General features: G+C 38.7%; 1 protein-coding gene across 2 annotated transcripts in view; it reads left to right on the forward strand.

The window, feature by feature from the left end:
• Nucleotides 1-17,257, forward strand: part of LOC113026270 (proline-rich protein 5-like) — a 40,218-nt gene extending 22,961 nt beyond the window's left edge. For both annotated transcript variants that reach the window (XM_026174842.1, XM_026174843.1), the window contains exons 3-9: nucleotides 3,178-3,258; nucleotides 3,483-3,531; nucleotides 7,402-7,468; nucleotides 8,800-8,891; nucleotides 10,452-10,589; nucleotides 11,993-12,110; nucleotides 15,701-17,257. In XM_026174842.1, coding sequence (XP_026030627.1) covers nucleotides 3,178-3,258; nucleotides 3,483-3,531; nucleotides 7,402-7,468; nucleotides 8,800-8,891; nucleotides 10,452-10,589; nucleotides 11,993-12,110; nucleotides 15,701-16,140 — 985 coding nt within the window. In that variant the 3' untranslated portion in view covers nucleotides 16,141-17,257. The remainder of the gene's footprint in view (nucleotides 1-3,177; nucleotides 3,259-3,482; nucleotides 3,532-7,401; nucleotides 7,469-8,799; nucleotides 8,892-10,451; nucleotides 10,590-11,992; nucleotides 12,111-15,700) is intronic.
• Nucleotides 17,258-19,457: the final 2,200 nt, after the last annotated feature.

A 19,457-nucleotide genomic window follows, 5' to 3' on the forward strand; every position in this document is an offset into this window, starting at 1 on the left:
CAAATGTAATCGCATGGCAGGATGCTGTAAAAGGACCAAACTTCAGCCAGGAGAACAACTGAGATAATCCATCCACAATACGAGGTTAGTCATTCATATACTGCTGCATGGGCTGGGCTGTAGTTACATCCTAAGGTTTTAAAAACTCAGCTTAAATAAATGATTAGCGGTAATAAAAGCCGAGGGAGGTCAACAGTGATCACTGACTGTTTTAGGAGCTTTTTGAGATTAAATAGAAGAAAATACAAAACATTAAACATGTTAACAACACAAAAGCCATATTAAACGCAGACTACTTTAGACCCGGAAGTAGGGTTAGTCACGTCATCACTTAACGACCGTCCTCCCCAGCCTGTTGAAAGGTGGGGGAGGCTATAGTGTTTAACTACAGGGACATCGTATGTGAAGCTTCTGTTTCTGCTTTCTTATTTAGTGAGGATGTTTTACTTGCCATTTATGACCTCACCTGTGCTTGTGTATGGTGAGATGGTGAGAACGTTAGAGGGGTTAAGCCATATACAGGGTGGGGGAGATTACCCTTTGGTGAGCAGGAGGTCACACAAACGCACCCCCAGACACACACACACACACACGCCTAGTGCCTGACACCATAGGGGGGGGTTTACAATGAGTGTTTGTGAAACTGTGTGTCACAGAAATAAGAGGCTGCAGGGGAAGCTGGTTCTTTGAAGTGGTCTGTCACCAAGGGCAGAAGGGCTGCTCTGAGATCCTTCCCTTGCTAGTATGTGAAAGACCGGTTGAGCTGTTCGTCTTGCTTTGTTAACGGGAATACGTTTCTGAACCAGCGGGGCCTGTGGAAGCGCAGACCCAACAGTTGGTATGATGTTACTTTTACACCAGATGTAATGGGACACACACCTTCCAAAAAGTTTAACTTTTGTCTCGTCAGTCTACAGAGTATTGTATTAGTATTGTAGTGGCCACAGAAATTGAACTCTGCTTTCCAAAGATGACATATATTACAGTTCATTTATGCTATTATAGTCACTGATTGGAGAGGTTGTAATCACAGAGTTGTGACTGTAAGTAGTAAAAAAGATAAATATAAGAAATTTGAGTTACAACTTTGCAGCTCTCAATATGGACACATTTGTGTATAAATTTATTTTCTGTAATTGTAGTGTGTGTGTGTGTGTGTGTGTGTGTGTGTGTGTGTGTGTGTGTGTGTGTATAAAAATAAATAAAATTTTAAAAAATGTTACAAGTGAAAATTTCAAAAGTTCAAATTTGTTCTACACATTGTCACTTTTTTTGAAAACTCTCACATTTTGCATTATATTTATTTATTTATATTTATATTTTTTGTCAAATAATGCCACCCGACTTTCATTTGGGGAGGGGGGGGGGGGGGGGGCTCTCTGCAAGCTGCACTACATGAGACATCTCCATTAGGAGGTAAGATACAGATCACTATTTTACATGTTTAAAGTGAAATAAGTGTATATAAAAATACTTGTATGTGCATGAATATGTTAAGAAGTATATTTGATTGTTCGTTTTACTTTTTAAAATTTATTTCTAGAGTAAAACTGTTAATTTTCATTCGTTACCTCAAGGCAACACTGTGCAGTTAGCCCAGTTTTTTTTCAGGCAATATAATACATTAGCATATGTGTGTAGAGATGTGTTTGACTATGATCATACAAATGCACACAATGTTTTTTACTTTACAATCTACTGATAATTACAGGACATGGACGTTAAAGCCTTTTATGGAAGGAAACCAAGGGAATGTGCAGAAAGTGTAGAAAGTGAGCTTTCAGGGAGTGACAGTGAAGTAGAGGAGTGGATCCCTCAAGAGGTCAGAGGTCAGCTGATAAAGTAATTGTGTGTGTGTGTGTGTGTGTGTGTGTGTGTGTGTGTGTGTGTGTGCGTGTGCACCCGTGCATGCACATCTTCCTGTTGCATTTCTTTCTTTCTAATACTTTTTTCTTTTCGATGCATGGTGCCAGGGTGCAGTGGTACACCAAAAGCAATGTGCCGCAAAAGCAATGTGCACCTCAGCTTCACCCCGACCCCAACTGCTTCCTGAGGTTCAACACTGAATGCACAAGACACCCTGAGAGATCCCTGATCAAGTGTTGGATGTATTTTGGTGTTTTATTGTTCTGTGAAATTGTTTATTTGTTGTTTGTTTATTTGTTCATTCTTGTCGTACTAATAAAACTTATTATAGAATAACTTGGTGTTTGACTACACTTGTTGCACAGTGTTGCGTTGAAGCAACAAACCAATATCTGTTTGGGGGGGGGGGGTCAGATTTTATGATTGATATATTATTACGGATCCTAAAGCTTCCCCAAAATAGGGTGGAATTTCTCCCCCCCCCCAAAAAAAAAGTCATGCAGTAGAGGGTTAAAACGTTATATTTTTTGATATTTTTGTGAAAGTCTTTGATCTTTACTGCTCTGTGGTGAAAGGCTGATCAGGTATTACCATGTGTGCCTGACCAGTGGGGTGACGTAGGATTTTCAAATTGATACTATAGGTGCATCTACTAAAAATCTTGGACAAGTTTTAATATCTGTGAAACTTACCTCAAAGTCAGGGTCAGAGGTCAAGTTTTCTGAAAATCTTTTCAGATTATTGAATTCAGTAATCTGAATCTCAGAATCTCAGATCGTGATAATCTCTATTCAGGGCTGAAGTGCAGCCCTTCACAGCAGTCTAAGGTTTTCATGTGGCCTTTGTGAAAACTTAATTGTTCAACCCTTAGAAAGTGATTGCAAATGGGTCAGTGACCCCAGCTATACTTCAGAAGTTGTGGCAGAAAGGTTTAATAACTACAAAGTGTCCTGGTGTTGCTGTGACAAATCAATGAACCCAAGTCCAGTTCAAAATTTGTGGTTAGACCTGACCAATGCAAATGAGGGAAGAACTCACAGTAATTTATTGTTTGGAGCTTGTGGCATTCTACCTGAAATATTTGACCCTGGTGGTATAAATGTTATGATGCCTTCAGCTTCAACTGAAAAGCTAAGGAAATAAGTAATCGAAGTATTACATTCTGAGTTTTTAAAATGCCTAAGATCTAGCTTACTGGAGACATAATGCAGTTTGCTGTTTTTTAGTTCTTCAGAAACTCGGTATGATAAAACAAAGATTTCTGTTACAAGCTAGAATTTATTTGTTTGACCTGTTTTATTTCTCTCTCAGGGTCCAATCAGCTGTGATCAAGGTGTTCAAGGGGGGAGCTCTGCAGACTAATGAGCTCTACACACTTAACGAGAGCATCAGGTGACACTTTACTTTTTCTTTTCAAAGTAGCCTTGTTGAATCAGAACAGAACAAAATGCAGAGACAGAAGAAGTGGAAAGAGTCGGCAGAAACAATAAGTGAAGAACTAATTTAACTTTAAATGAACTTAAAGAAGAAACTGGTTTGGACTGTGTGAGTGAGATAAAAAGGAACATGGTAGCTGCCAGTCTTCCTCACTGCTCAAGTCTTCTGTGTCTTTGTAGGTGGCTCCTTAAAACTGAGATGGGTTCCTTCATCACAGAGTACTTCCAGGTATTTTCTCTTCCTCTTTTACCTTTTATTACTCCTGAGTAAAGTAACAGAGTTCATGTCAGCAGGAGTCTCTAAGTCAGAAGCATCTGAAGGTCTGTTTGTTTTCCGTGGGCAGGGGAAACATTTACTGTTGCCGATGTTGGGCGCTGTCCTTACTTTGTCTTATCATTAGTCTTGTAGTACTGGTACTGGATTTTTGAGCATTTTACCAATACTCAATTCAATTCACTGCCACCACAACAACACCCATTTCAAAGAACTTAATATATTAAGATAAAGAGGACTACAAATTTGGAGAGATAACACTAATGATCAAAAGTGAATCCTACATGGTGACTGCCAGTAGGAAGACCTCCAGCAGAACCAGGCTCAGTAAGAGATAGTGACGGGATGAGGGGGAAGAGAATAGAAAAAAACGTATTGCATAGAGATATCAGGAACAATAAACTGGACAAGATACAAAGTACAGTAAGCAGTATAGTATTGTTGGGGCGATCGTGGCTCAAGAGTTGAGTGTTCGTCTTGTAATTGGAAGGTTGCCGGTTCGAGCCCCAGCTCGGACAGTCTTGGTCGTTGTGTCCTTGGGCAAGACACTTCACCTACCGCCTACTGGTGATGGCCAGAGGGGCCGATGGCGTGATATGGCAGCCTCGCCTCTGTCAGTCTGCCCCAGCTGCCCCCAGCTACAACTGTAGCTTGCCTTCACCAGTGTATGAATGTGAGAGTGAATGAATAGTGGAATTGTAAAGCGCTTCGAGGGGTCCCGAAAAGCGCTGTATAAATGCAATCCATTATTATTATTATTATTATTATTATAAGGAATTTAATAACGTACAATAGTGGCATGTAGGTGGAGTGGTGAAAAGAGAGGAGCAGCGTAGAAGTTCTCAATGCATCATGTAAAGTTGCTACAATTTTATAGATTTTTGCTGATATGTTGATCACCGAAATTATTTTTAAAGTTAGTCAAATTTGTTATTTTATGGGAAATAACCTTTAAATTGTTATGGATTGTGAGCCACAGGAACTACTGTATCACTGCCATTGTAGTTTTTGTGAGACTTGTAGTATTTTAGTTCTGTCTCGCTTGTATTACTGATCTTAAAATTGGAAAGGCATTTATTATGAAATTGCAGGCTGTTTTTGACAACACATCCCCTTTGTGTTCGGATGTGTTTGTGTCCTTTTTAATTTTTCTTTCTTTTCTTTCTGGTTTTTTTTTTTTTTGTTTTTGTTTTTTTTTTAAATGATCTGCATGTTATGTCAGCACTGAGTTTCTGGTCTTCTTTGTGCTGAAATGTCTTTCCTCTTCACATCCTGAAGCAGCTTAGCTTTCATTCTGTCATGACATTCAGATTAAATTTTTTGCGGTTATTCTGAAGGACTTCAGTAAAAAAAAATGTAATATTTAAATATCCAGTGTTATTATCAACAGTACAGTTCTGCTTTATATATGCACCAAACAGCCACAGCATTATAATCATATTATAATACATATTATACAAATAAAGTGAAAAATACTGAACATTACAAATCACTATAATGTTCTGTTAGGAAAACCTTGCAATCAAGCATTCATGTGGATAATATTGGACATGTACTAAGTCCTTCTAAAAGCCAATATGTTTACAGAGCTGCTTGAAAAGCCTCTGGGCACTGATTTAGGTATTTATTCACCTCATCGTGCTTTATTTAAAAAGCACTTTGCTCTCAGACTGCAGGCTTATTCGTGGTTCCTAGTTCATTGTTCAAGTTGTTCAAGTAGAATGGGAGACAGGCCCTTCGTTACGGAACCAGCTTCCAGTTTGGATTTGGAGAGACAGACACACTCTCTGCTTTTAAGATTGGACTTAAAACTTTCATTTTTTTAAGGAGGCTTTTAGTTAGGGCTGGAGATATCGAGATTAGACTCGGCAACCAGTGGCAATACAATATTTCCACAGTCTGGAACTGAACTCTATTCTCCCAAACAGGAATGCTCGCCTCAAAAGAGTGGGATTTATCAGAGATTACCTTCAGAACTTGGGAGTAAAGCATGTAATAATTAGCCTGCTTGTAGTCTTGACTTCAACCCCGTCAAGCACCTGTGGGACTTCGGTGTGCTCTTGTACAGATTCACTAACTTGTGACAAATGCTGGTTGAAGAATGAAATGCCATCCCCCAGTAGTATGTGATCCACATGAGGAGCAGAGAGCAGAGGTGAAGGACTGCAGTGGCTGTGGATGCTTCTTCCACATGCTTTTGAAGCCTGTTTGTTTGAATCAAATGTGGCTCCATTGTTAGAAGTCGGAGGTGACTCTACCGACAAGGCGCAGGAACTTTCACTTGAGCCAGATGAAACTATGGTGTCATTTGATATAGTCTCTCTCTTCACTTGCATACCTACAACAGAGGCAGTGGAGACTGTTAGAAAACCCCGATCAGATTTGCACACTGTTAGATCCTAAAAACAAATGAATCCAAATTTGGTTAATGAATCCAGCCGGAATTTCCTTTTCTTTTTTTCTTGTTTTTGCTCAGAATAAGAACATTTCCATACAAATATTTGTAAATGAATCTCATTATTTGTTTGTTTTTTAATGTCTTTGTAGTACATTGAGTTACCTAATGTTAGTCACTGCACAAGAGAACCAATGATTGAATCTCTTGATATTAATTGATATGACTGCTTCAGTCATTTAGCTTTAATCAATTTGCTCTGAACTCAAGATCAAGAAACAATTTTCACCTTTAGATCTCTCTCAATGGCTCAGATACTTTATGAATTACTTTCACTAACACCAGAATTCAATTCATAACACTGAAATTCTTAGAAAACCTCAATTTAAAAATTGTGTCACTAGGAACAATCCATGGTACTAGAACTGCAGTCCCTGATCAGTGTCAGCCGTTGCCAAAAGAGCCAAGCAAACCAAACAAAAAAGCGCTGTGAGTGCTCCAAGTCTGGTTGCCCCGCGCAACTGAGAAACCACAGGGCTCCTGGTTCCTGTGACGAGCGAAAAGAGCTGCGAAACTAAAGAGCAATCTCTGCTGTATCTCATTATCTGAAAGGAAATGTGTGCTGTGTAAATGTGTTCACTGTTACAGTGATGATAGTTTCCTGTGCTACTTACTAACACAATAAATAAGGAAGAACAGCAATGCTTTTTATACTCTGCCTTTAAAATATTTGACCCATGTGTTAAAACACCTGTATGCATGCTATAATAACAATAATACCTTGTTGGTCACTGCTTCAGTAGTGATATTTTTACATAAATACAAGCTAGAGTGGCTGTGGCCCAAGAGGTAGAGCAGGTCATCGACTAGCTGGAAGGTCAGTGATAAGATATTGAACCCTGAGTTGCCTGTGATGCATCCATGTGAGTGTTATTATAGTGATATCAGGTTGAAAGTGCTTAGGTTAGAAAAAAGTACTCTTATAAATGAACCTCATAGTATTAAAATGCTTTGCGTGCTCAAATTGAGTAGAAAAGTACCAACCACAATATTTATAATATGATTAGTTCTTTTGTAATGTATGAATGGATTTTTGTTTGGGTATTAGTGCGTTAATTTAGCAGGTTAGGACACTGACAGTGATTTTCAGACAGTGCTGAACACAGGATCACACAGTATTTGGACTGGTTAACTTTCAGTCTGAATCTTTGGGAATCTCTTTATAATCCTGTCTTCTGTTCTAATCTGACATGTGGTAAGATTAAATGTGTGATTATTTTCTTTTTTATGTTGTCCCAATTTGAAATGGCAGTTGCATGAAATGTGGCGTGAAATTTAAAGACATCAGCTTGTAGATGATGACCTACTTATTGGCTTGATTGTCCTGGATACACAGTTCAAATCTTTGTCTGTCTGTGTTGATGTTTTAGAATCAGCTGCTGAGTCGAGGTCTATCTGGAGTCCTGGAACAGATCCTTCTTCAAAACAGTGACACTGGTTAGTAGGGTGTTAATATAAAGAAGCTGGAATCTCTTATGTTTAGTTCGCCCTATGTTTACTATCAGCTCAGAACAATGTAGAAGAGAACAGGCCTGGATCAGCACTGTCTCATATTGCCCATAAAATAGAAAATGAATACATTCTTGTAACTGTAGGATTTAAAATGACAGAAGGGAAATTTGATTAGGTGGTGTGGTATTTAAGCCACTGAGAATTCTGCATGAAGTCATTTGCAAATAAGTAAGGTTTATTTACATAGTGCTTTTCAAGAACAAAATTCAAAAACTGTTTTACAGAAATAGGGATACAATATGTCTGTGAAGGTTCTCAGTCCTCCAGGCCACCTCGCCAAGGGATTAATAAAGTTCTGTTCTAACTCTTTAAAAAGCAAGGATGGGGGTACGGAGCTCAAGTACACAAAGCTCTGGTACACTTGGGTTGTGCAGCAGAACAATGATCTAAAGCACACCAGCAACCTCTGAATGACTCAAAAAAATAAATAAAGGTTTTGACTTGGCCTAATTACATTTTAGACTAAAGCTAAGATGCCTTTACATGAGCTTACACAGGCCGTTCTCTCAAAAATGAGCAGCCTGTTTAAAGTCTGGCTGAATTTAAACAATTCAGGAAAGAAGAGTGGGCCAATTCCTCCGAAAGACTAGAATTTCTTATGTTGCTATGTATGCGTCTCTATCCAGTTAATCCCACCAAGAAATGTTGAAGTTTATAGCACTCTAACATTATATTATGTTTTCAATCAGCTGGGGAAAATATCTGAATCTGCTCTTAATTGTCATTCCATTAAGACTGAACAGAGTAAGTTAGTGGAATTTGGATTAAAGGGAACTGTATTGATATTTTTGCACTCCCACTGTAGAAGTTATTGAATTCTATTATGTTGGTTTTTTTAGCTGGTTTAGTAAATTGTGACTATTGTGTGTAAAAACTGGTTGAAAGGATTGAACTAATAATTGTTTCTCTAATAATTTTGACTGATTTAAAATGTGAAAAAATAAAAATGTGTTAGACTGTGACACTGATGGCACCCCACATTTTCCAAAGGTTGCTGTAGTGGCCGTGTCTGATATTTTCTGATGGACCATGGAATCACTGCATATATGATTGTTGCCACTATGTTGCAGCCAAATAAAGGATATTGATCTGTTATAAAGTAACAGGTTTCAGCAGAACATCATGCTTGTGTCTATCTTCTGTTAACCTGTTTGTTTATACAGACAGAAAAACAGTACGAGTAAGTCCTCAGATGGTGGGAAAAGCTCAGCATATCACTGTAATATTGGTTGTATTTCTAACTCGTGTCCCCACAGATGACAACCAGCTTAATGTCCTTGCCTGTATGTGGGACCAGTTCTTCACAGAGACCCTCCCTACACTGCAGGCCATCTTCTACCCTGTCCAGGTAAAGTGTTCATCGTCCACATTACAAAAATGTATAGTTCAGTTCTTCCCGAACTTTAATAATACGGCATTCAATTAAACCAAGACCTTTTTATATTATGTTACTTATGTTATGTTACTTTAAATCTGCCAATCCAGAAAAATGATTGTCTGCAAAACTCACTGTATAATGTTGTGATCTGTGGTGACAGTAGAAAGCAGGTGAAAGAGAGAGATGAGGTATGCACTTTAAAGAAGAGGAATAAAATCTAGTAGAAGAAAGACGGGTACAATCTGTGTGAATTGGAGTTAGGGAGGTGTAATGTTTAAGATGCATGAAGTACAGGTAGTGAAGGCAGATGGGGATAACCATTTGAAGGAACAGTGTAAAAGAGAGAAGTCAAGAAGAGGTTGCAGGCAGGTGAAGTGGGCAATTTGTGACAAAAGGGAAGCGGCGAGGAAGGATGGTAGTGAGACCAACTATTATAGAGTTTAAAGATGGTTAGTCTTACAAAAAACATGGGGAGGAGCTAGATGAGTCAGGAGTGGCAGATCATGCTCAGTGTTTGTAGACAAAATAAGAGAGGCAAGGATGAGATTGTGTGAACATGTAGAGATAAGGGCTTGTGGATAAATTAAGCAAAGGATATTGAAGAAGGAGCAGCTAAGGGTATTGAGACAGGAAGAAAAAATGAAGACCAAAGGGGAAATTCATTAATGTAGGGACTGAGGACATGCAGAGGGTTGGTGTGACTGGAGATGTAGGCCCCTAAAAGGAGAGGCTGAAAGAAGACATTCGTATAGTACCAGTTAACAACAAGATGCCATATAATGTGCGATATAGACTCAAAAAATGTTAGAGAGAGAGAGAGAGAAGCCTGATGATCAGATGAGTAATCACTGAGATATGGAAGAAGAAAAGGAACTCCCATTTAACAGCAGAACCAGGCTCAGGGCGCAGGGGTGAACAAATGAAAACTGTGATGTTCATAAAAGTAAATCTTTTTCTTTTCTTGATACATTTTTGAATTTGTGAGATTACCACAATGGTATCAGAACAGTCAGAAGTTTTTTCTGTTATTTTCACAGCTCAATTGTCCAAAAAATGTTTTGGAAAAAAAAATATTGTTTGTCCAAAGAATGTTTTGGACACACAATATTGTGTCCAAAACAGCTGTGTCATGGGCTTAGTCTGTGTCTGTGCGTGGTTTTAGAAGATCTAAAGTTACAGATTTAAAGCCTTACATCACCTGGGGTCATTTGAGTGCAGAGGTTATTAGATTAACCCTCTGATCTGAGGACTGAAGTAAAGTGCTTCTGAGCGATATTTTTCATTCTTTTTGGTTGTATTTTTTCACATTATCTAGATTTGAAATCATATTGGGATGAAAAGCCCACATGAGGTCACCGTAATGTAAATTATGAAATTTTAATGGGAAGACTCGGCTGAAAGTGAAAGTAGGGCGCAGGTAGCAGTGATTATGGTTAAGGCAAGTGTCCAGCAAATTAACCAATACTGAAATGTTGTCTTTAATAATAGTCTGTGTTTATGTATTTTTAAATATGACTTTGTGCATTCCAGGGTCAGGAGCTGACTGTGAGACAGATGGCTCTCTTGGCCTTCAGAGACCTGGTGCTGTTAAAACTTCACCTGGAGGACACTCTGGGAAATGCAACCTCTATTCCTCCATCAGTCACACAGATGCTACTGGTGTTACAGGTAAACACACAGTCACACACAATCACTCGCTCTATTTAAGTTAATTACAAGTCAGTTACAGCCTTTATTTCTTAATTAGCACGATATTTCTTCATGGCCAACATCACTGTAACCCAGAAACCCAGAAAATACAATCAGATACATATGAAACAGTTTGTCCATGTTAGCTTAATCATATTATTTGGAAATGCAGCTAAAACTGAGCTTGCATCAAATGTTAATGTCCCAAAAGATAAAGAAAAGCTATGAGCATAACATAAGAATGCAGTTAGGTCAGAGGTGTGGCCATTATTAAACAGAAAGTACCTGTGAGTCCATAAAAGTTTTCATTTTGGGTTTATTGCTAACATATTTGACTCTTATGTGAGCTACGTACTGGTGTTGTTGTTGGTGAAATTAAAGATAAAAATGCAAAAATAAAAGAACAGGCTATTTAAAAGTACTAATCATCACTAATACCCCTAGATCTAAACAGTTTTAACACGAAGACCTTCAATAGGTTTTTGATTTTTGGAAACAGATATTACTTATCAATACACTAGTTGATACCATTCTCTATATTTTATATAAAATAAAGATATAACAGACGTTATAATTCTGACACATTACGGGGCCAAAATAATCGTACTTCTGCCATCGATATTACTACAATACTAAATTGTTTTTCATTGTCATGACAGTTTACACTAAATTCAGACTTAGTGTAAACTTAGGCTAGCTACATGGTAGTTGTTGCTGTTGTGATGATTTGTTACCAAGCATTCAGGACCTAAATCAACCCAAATCAACTTGACTCCACTGTAATAAATGGTGGGGAATTTTTTCACAATAATTAAGCAATTTAAGAATGTGGTTGTACGTTTGATCTGACAGAACTATGCCTGCTGCTTGTCTACATTTAAAGAAATACTTACTAAAGGTTCATTTAGTGTGGGACCAGGAGGTTGCCCTGAAGATGCTGATATAAAGCATTGACTGCTTGCTAAAGTAAACATATTGTGCTGTGAAGAATATTATAGTTGAATTTAGTTGAATTTTTCATTAGTTGTAAAATGAGCCCAGTCTTTTGAACATTCTGACCTGTCGGCTTTGACCGCAAAAAAACAAAATATTAACGCACAGCGATGTCAAATGTAATCCCTTTAAATTGGCACATTTTATTGGGGGTTAGTTAGAAATTAGAAAGTATCAGATATATTAGATTGCATTAATACTGCATGAATTCCAGTAGCAGTACAGTTTGCCTAGATGCTTCTCATTACTACTGACCACTCTGGTCCTGGTATCCATCCTTACTTAGTATTTTGAAGTGATGTCTTCAGTTTTTAAAATATCATACAGAGGCCCAAAGGTACTCACTTAACATCAAAAATTGTATGAACGTCTTTGTCTTTTTCTGCCAGGGTATCCATGAGTCGGGTGTTCCAAGTTCGGAGTATCACCGTTTGGAGAGTCTCGTGGAAATTGTTGTGTCTCCATATATCTGCAATGTCCTGCACAATAGAAACAGCCACCAATTAGGTCAGTCCACTGATCACTGATACTGCTTTTACATTACATTGATTTGTTACAGTTAAAGTTACAAGTTACAGATTTTAAGGCTTACATCACCTTGGGTCACCTAAGCGCAGAGGTTATTGGTTTAACCTTCTGAATTGAGGACTAACGTAAAGTGCTTTTGAGCTATATTTTTCACTCATTGTGGTTCTACTTTTTTCCACATTATCTGGATATGACATTGTATTAAAGATAAAATACCAGAAGGCTAGTTGTACTCCCAGCACAGTCTCGAGAGCATGGAGGAAATTTCAGGAGACGGGTAGTAACTCTGGATAGGGCCGTAGAAGGTCCTTAACCCATCAACAGGACTGGTATCTGCTCCTTTGTGCAAGGAGGAACAGGCTGAGCACTGCCAGAACCGAACAAAATAACCTGGCTTCAGGTTTCATGACAGCGTGGCCTCTAATGGGCCCTGTGCTCACTGCCTGGAACAATGGATCCTGGTTTTCATTTATCATAAAATACCAGAATTGGCAGGTTGATGGCAGAAATCTTGTGCTTTTCACAGATGTCAAGGGTTCCAGAGAACCATGGAAAGTGTTATGCTGCATGTAACATTGTTCAGCACAACCAATTTGGTGGTGGGTTAGTGATGGTCTGGCGAAGGATGCATATACTTCTACAGGCTCTACAGGTTATAACACCCTGACTGCCATTAGGTATCAGAATGAAATCCATAGATCCATTGTCAGATGCTACACTGGTGTGATGGTCCCGGGGTTCCTCTTGGTGCACAACATTGCCAGGCCTCATGTGGTTAGAGTATGTAGGCAGTTCCTGGAAGATGAAGAAAATTGATAACATGACTAGTCCACTTGCTCGCCTGGCTTAAAGCCAACAGAACACCTCTGGGACATAATGTTTCAGTTCATCTAGTGCTGCTAGGTTGCACCTCAGACTGTCCAGGTGCTCAGTGATGCCCTGGTCCAGATCTGAGATGAAACTCCCCAGGATGGCATCTGTCTATTGTTAGACAAGCACACGGGGGCCATGCAAACTTCTGAGTACCATTCTGAGTTGTTGTAAAGACATTTCAGCATAATGGACTAGTCTGCTGCATCAATCTTTCACTTTGAGTTTTTGGGTTGTCTTTGAATTTACCCTTCTGTCACTTGATCATTTTCATTTCCATCAAAAAATGTAGCTTATCTGTGTTCCTAACACATTAACCAGTCCATACCAGTACTGATAGTGATTGCATGACTTTTTTAAATCTTTTATCGTCCTTTTAACTTTTCAATAGCTAACCAATGATTTCTGATTTCAGGTTGCTCAAACATAAAAAAGGTGCATTGTTTTACATTGACCTCTGCATCCATCTGCAGTTGATTTTCAATACAAATCTAATGGTATAGATGTCTTTACTATGACAGATGGATTACATTAAGAAAGTAATGTTTATGTTTTTAAGAAATAATTAGTAAGTTTGCAACAAAAGTGCCTGCTGAACTTAGTCAGCTTGTTTCAGAGGTCAAAGGCAATGTGCTGTTTAAATCCTCTCAGAGGTTGGCCGCTTAATCTGCTCCTGCTGCATTGTAGTTTCATTCCAGCAATAACCAGTTACTTCACGTTTCAAAACATAATGTGCTCCTGTTGGAGGAGACTCTGAAAAAGTTTTACACACATACACAATCTCTGCACGACTGAATAAAGATTATTGGATCAAATAGCTGGGTTTAATTTCAGGATGGATCAGATCACAAATCTTGCTGTCTGCTACTGAACAGTTAGATCAGTGCTCGTCTTTCCTACAGCATTCTGACAGGAACACGTTAGTTACAATAAAGTGACGAACTGTAAATAAATAACCAAAGATATTTTCTATGAGTCATAATTCTTCACAGAATTATTAAAAACAGTCATTAAAGTGAACATATTCTGCTTTTCCTTCATTTCTGTCAGATATGTATGGAAAAATGGACAAATATTAAAACCTATCAAAACAACCTTACACCTCTGAACAGCTTTCTATTCAGGAAAGGATCTCATGGTGCCTTTCTACTTGCACCCTGTACATGTCTGCCATCTTGTGGTCACAGTTGGCTATTGTTTCTTGAGGGCAGTTTAAGTTGACTATAACCACTAGGGTTCTGGGCTGCACCACTAGAGTCTGACCCAGAGGTTATAGCCATGTTTTGCACTGGCTGTGATCGGTGTTGATCATTTCTGTCATTTCATTGACGATTTGTGTCCTGTTAACAACAGCTCTGTCCCACTTCCCATTTAGGGGCTGCATCCATTGCAGGATAAATTGGGACGCAGCTAAAGGCTGGAATTTGTCAAGCTAAAAGGCCAGCATCCTCTTCTGGTTGTTTGCAGTATGTTTTCACTATGTGGAACACTAACAAGAAGCAAGTATGCTAGACCAGCTGCCCCCGGCTGTTCACTGATCTGAAATCAGTAAAGTCTGAATGTCATTGTACACATGTGCAGACATGTTTGGAAACATAGCAGTAGCAAGTGAACAGGAAGTTTACATCATGATTGTCACCACTGGGGGTTTCTCTGTATTGTTGTAGGCATTGGAGCTTCAGCAAACCATGGTGAGAACAATTATCTATAAATGAAGAAAACTTGGATCAGTGGTGAACCTTCCCAAGAGCAGCAAGCTTGCCAAAATTACTCTAAGAGCACATTGACAACTGGAGTCACAAGAGAACCTAGAATGACATCTAAAGAATTTCAGGGCTCATTGCAGGACCAAGACTTTGGGGGAAATATTCTTTGGACTGAGGAGACAAATATAGGGTTAGATATAAAGGGCTGACAAAACTAACGTAGCAATTCAAAAAAATAACATCATAGCAACAGTTAAACATGGTGGTAGTGTGTCGGTCTGGGGCAGCTTTCCTGTTTCAGGACATTGAGGACTTGCTGTAATCGAAGGAGCCATGAATTTGAGTCTGAAACAAAAGCACACTTGGGTTATACAGCACGGCAGTGAGCTGAAAAACACCATTAAGTCCACAAACAAAATGAAGGTTTTTAGTGGTGTAATCACAGTTTAGACTTAGACTGAGACCTTTTTGCGTACGGCACAACTAATTTTGAGTCGTTACCTGGTGATTTTTCAGAAAAACAGTATTTACTTAAGTACACTGTACTTTTCTGGGCATGGCCTGGTATTATGGGGTGACTTAACCCTGCATCCATGTGTTAGTGTTATTTATATTTTGCTAAACAGTTTGAAGCTGCAGTTATTAAAGTTAAATGAAAGAATCTGAATTAACTGCTGTTTGGTGACACCTGAATGATATGCTGTTGGAGTAAAACATTTTTCCAACACGCTTTTAATCCGAGTCACAGTAAAAGCTGTATTTTGACAATGTTGTAACGGTTTTTAATATGTAACATAGCTGATAGTTGAAAAAAAGGTTTTGATGGAAATCAGCATTATGTTTTGTAACTTAAGGTTCATGTAAGAAGAAGAAGTCTGATCTAATCTGAATGTGCAATCCACTTACAGAAAAAAGACTCTGGAAGTAACGACATGAAACAAAAATGACTTGTCGATTGAAATCAGTTTTCTGTTTTTATTTCTCCTCAACCAGAGCCCTGTCATCTACGTTCATCTGAAGCACTGCTAGGTGACCAGTCCCAGCCTGAGATTATGATCACACAGCATCATAGCTCCTTAGACTCCTCATCTCTTTCTCCACTGGTAGAACAAGAAGGAGAGGCATATCTGGAGAAAGTTGGCGGTGTGCGGCGCCACACAGTGGCTAATGCACACTCTGATGTCCATCTGCTGTCAGTTTCAAACAAGATGCATGCTGGGATGGAGAACAGCAGAGGGGAAGAGGAACAGGGAGTTGTTGGGTTTTTGGTGGGGGCCAAGCCTATGAGTCCCATGAATTTCTGCCGCCAATTGGTCATGGGAGATTCTCCAAATTGCTCAGAAGACATTGGATATGTGAGACAGAACAAGATGAAAAACTTCAGGGTGACGAATGAAACTAACTGCAGAAAGAAACTCGCAGGACATTATTAAGATTGAAGAAAAAGCAAGAAACTGTGTAGGAATCACGAGGAAACGTCCGTACCAAGCTTGTTCATCTAGGATGGAAAGGTCTGCTCAGGGTCTTAACTGCAATGAATGTTTTAGCATCAGCTAAGAGCTGCTGTCAAGTTCCTCACTACTTATGAGGTTCTTTGTATGTCTCCTAATATCAGGAGGTTCTCTTTTAAGACTGTTATTAAATAGCAAAATTGATTAATAAAACAAATTCATGTGCTTTACAGTACAATACCAGTCCAGACATTGGACACTTCTCAAACATTTTGAAAGAGTAGATTTGTTTTTATCTGTATTATTCTTTACTTTTCAAAAATAAAAATAATAAATGACACATTGATATGTTTATAGTTAATACAAAAATTTAGTCTGACGTCACCATTTTTATCTTCATCAGTTTGTCACTTGGTTGGAGAGGTGTTTAGTTAGCCAGCCAGCCTTGTCATTGTTAACTATTAAAATTACATACAAATTTGGTACCATTCAGCAACTCTGCTAAGAAACACAAAACTAAATAAAGAGCCCGTCAACTAGAATACAATGAATCTGGAAAGTATTCAAAGTGCTTAATTTGTTACACATTTTAACATGTTTCAGCCTCATTCAAAAAGAAACTAAATTAAAGTGTAGTTTCTCCCATTATTACTCTCAGAACCTCTCAAGTTCAGGGTTGATGGGACGCGTCAGTGCCAGCCATTTTCAGTTATTTCCAGTGATGTTCAATTCAGTTTTAATTTTATTTCTATTGAGCCATTAAACAATAGTCACCTCAAAATGCTTTATGTTGTTAAGTAAAGACCCTATAATAATGGAGAGAAGCGCCAACAATCCAACGACCCCCTTTCAGTGACCACTTGGCAACAGTGGGAAGGGTAAGCTTCCTTTTAACAGGATGAATCCTCTGTCAGAACCGGACTCGCTGAGAGGCAGCCATCTACTGGGACTAATGGGAGGAAGACAGGATAAAAGACACATTTGTTTAATCATTTATTATTAGCTAACGATTAAATGTCGAGTGAGTAAAAAAGTTAAGTGAAGAAATAATCAGTGCATCATGGGAAGCCCCCAGCAGCAAAGACATTTGCAGCATAACTAAGGGTGGATTCATTGTCACCAGATCCAGCCCTAACTATATGCTTTATCAGCAAGGGAATACGGTACTACAAGGCTTTTAAACATAATATGGGGGCTGATTATTGAAAATGGTATGTAATGAGAAGGGTTTTAATTTCAAATCTGGATTTAACAGAGAGCCAGTGGGGATTAGCCTGTATGGGAGAAAAATGCCCTTTCTAATCCCTCTCAGTATCCTTGCTGTTTGGATCAACTGAGGGTTTTTTAATTAGTTTTTAGGACAGCTTGATAATAATCTGAAAAAATGTATGTTATGCCTTCGAAAGGTACTGCCTAGGGGAAGTGTGTATAATGTAAACAGAATTGTTCCTAATACGGAACCCTGCAGAACTCCGTAATTAACTCCATTTACAAGAACAAATTTGAGTCTGTTAGATGGATATGATTAAAACACTGCAGTGTAATGCCTTTTATTTCTATGCCATGCTGTAATCTCTGTAACAAAATATTGTGGTCAACATTACCGAACACTGAACTGAGGTCTCACAGGACAAGTACCGAGATGAGATCACTGTCAGAGGCCATAAGGACATTATTTTAACCTTCACTAACACTGTTTCTGTACTGTGATGTGATCTGAAATTTAACTGAAACTCTTGAAAATAAACCATTACTCTGCAGATAATGAGCTGTTTCATAACTACTCTGTCAACATTGTTTTTAAAGATAAAAGAAAGGTTGAAGATTTGCCAATGATTAGCTAACAAATCTGGGTCAAGTGATGGCTTTTTAAGAAATGCTTTTTACTTCAACCTTAAAGGCCTGTAGTTCACAGCCAATTAATAACGATAGGTGAAAATATCAATTAATGGTAGAACTTCTTTGAGCAGTCTTGAAGGATGCTCAATTGGGTTCAAGTCTGGGCTCCGGCTGGGCCACTCAAGAACATTTAAGGACAAAGGAATTGTCCTAAAACCACTCTTTTTTTTTTTTTTCCTTTTTTTTATACTGGCCATGTGCTTAGGGTCATTGTCCTGTTGGAAGAAAAAGCTTTTTGCCTTCAGGTGCCTTTTGGTAAACTCCAGGTGGGCTGTCATGTGCCTTTTACTGAGAAGTGGCTTCCATTTGGCCACTCTACAATACAGACCTTTGGGTGGAGTGCTGTAGAAATTATCATCCTTCTGCAAGTTTCTCTCTCCATAGAGGAAAAGTGGAACTCTGTTAGTGACCATTGGGTCCTTGGTCATCTCGAGAACCAGTTCTTGTAGAGAACTTGTGGGCCACATCAGCACAAAGACTGAGCTATTTGCCTACACTAACAAGATATATGTTCGGAGGTTTAAAGAGGAGACTTTAAAACCTAAGAACACTGACCATTTTAAGGATGGTGGTGGTAGTAACATAATCCTCTGGAGCTAGCTAGCAACAGTGGTACTGATACAATGTATGCAGTGAATGGGTTGAAACTTAAGAATTTGGAATACCCCCAAATTCTTAAGTTTCAACCCAAATCAAATCACAAGCTGCAGTCTTATGAGCCTTCTGATCCACCATTATATCTGAATGTTTAGCCAGCTGCTTATCTGTCTGGAATTTGAAGACCCACAGGACCTTAACCGTGTAGTTTTCAACTACCTTTGGTGGCGTCTGCCATTGGAAACTGGAGACTTCTAGTCCATATGCAGCACAGATGTTTTTGTACACTATTCCAGCAACTTCGTTGTGTCTCTCAGTGTACACTGTCCCATCTTACATCCTCCTAGTATGTGTTTGATAGTCTGTGGGGCACCTTTGCAACGTGGTTCCTGTTAACTGTATTAGACTAATTGGTAAATTGAGTGGTTCTTAGATAGCTTTTCGACTCGAAGTGAGCACTCAAACACTTTACACAACTTGCCTCATTCACACAAACGCTTTTTTCTATGCTCTTTCTATATAATTGCTTCCATCTAACATTAACTCACATTCATGCTGCGATGGATGCACCAGAGAGCAACTTGTGATTAGTATCTTGCCCAAAGACATTTGGCATTCAGACTGGAGCGAACAGAATTGGCATTTTCCCTATTACTTAAAGACATTTTATCTGCTGTACATCGTTTTGTTTTTTTAGACCTTGCTATTTCTTTTGTCCTGAACTTATCTGGTTTGCCCAACAGTGCCAAGATATGCCAAGATTTCAGCTAAAAGTGCTATGGGAATCACCTTGTTGGTGCAAA

Source organism: Astatotilapia calliptera, chromosome 7 (assembly GCF_900246225.1).
Source record: "Astatotilapia calliptera chromosome 7, fAstCal1.2, whole genome shotgun sequence".
In the NCBI taxonomy this organism is placed as follows: Eukaryota; Metazoa; Chordata; class Actinopteri; order Cichliformes; family Cichlidae; genus Astatotilapia; species Astatotilapia calliptera.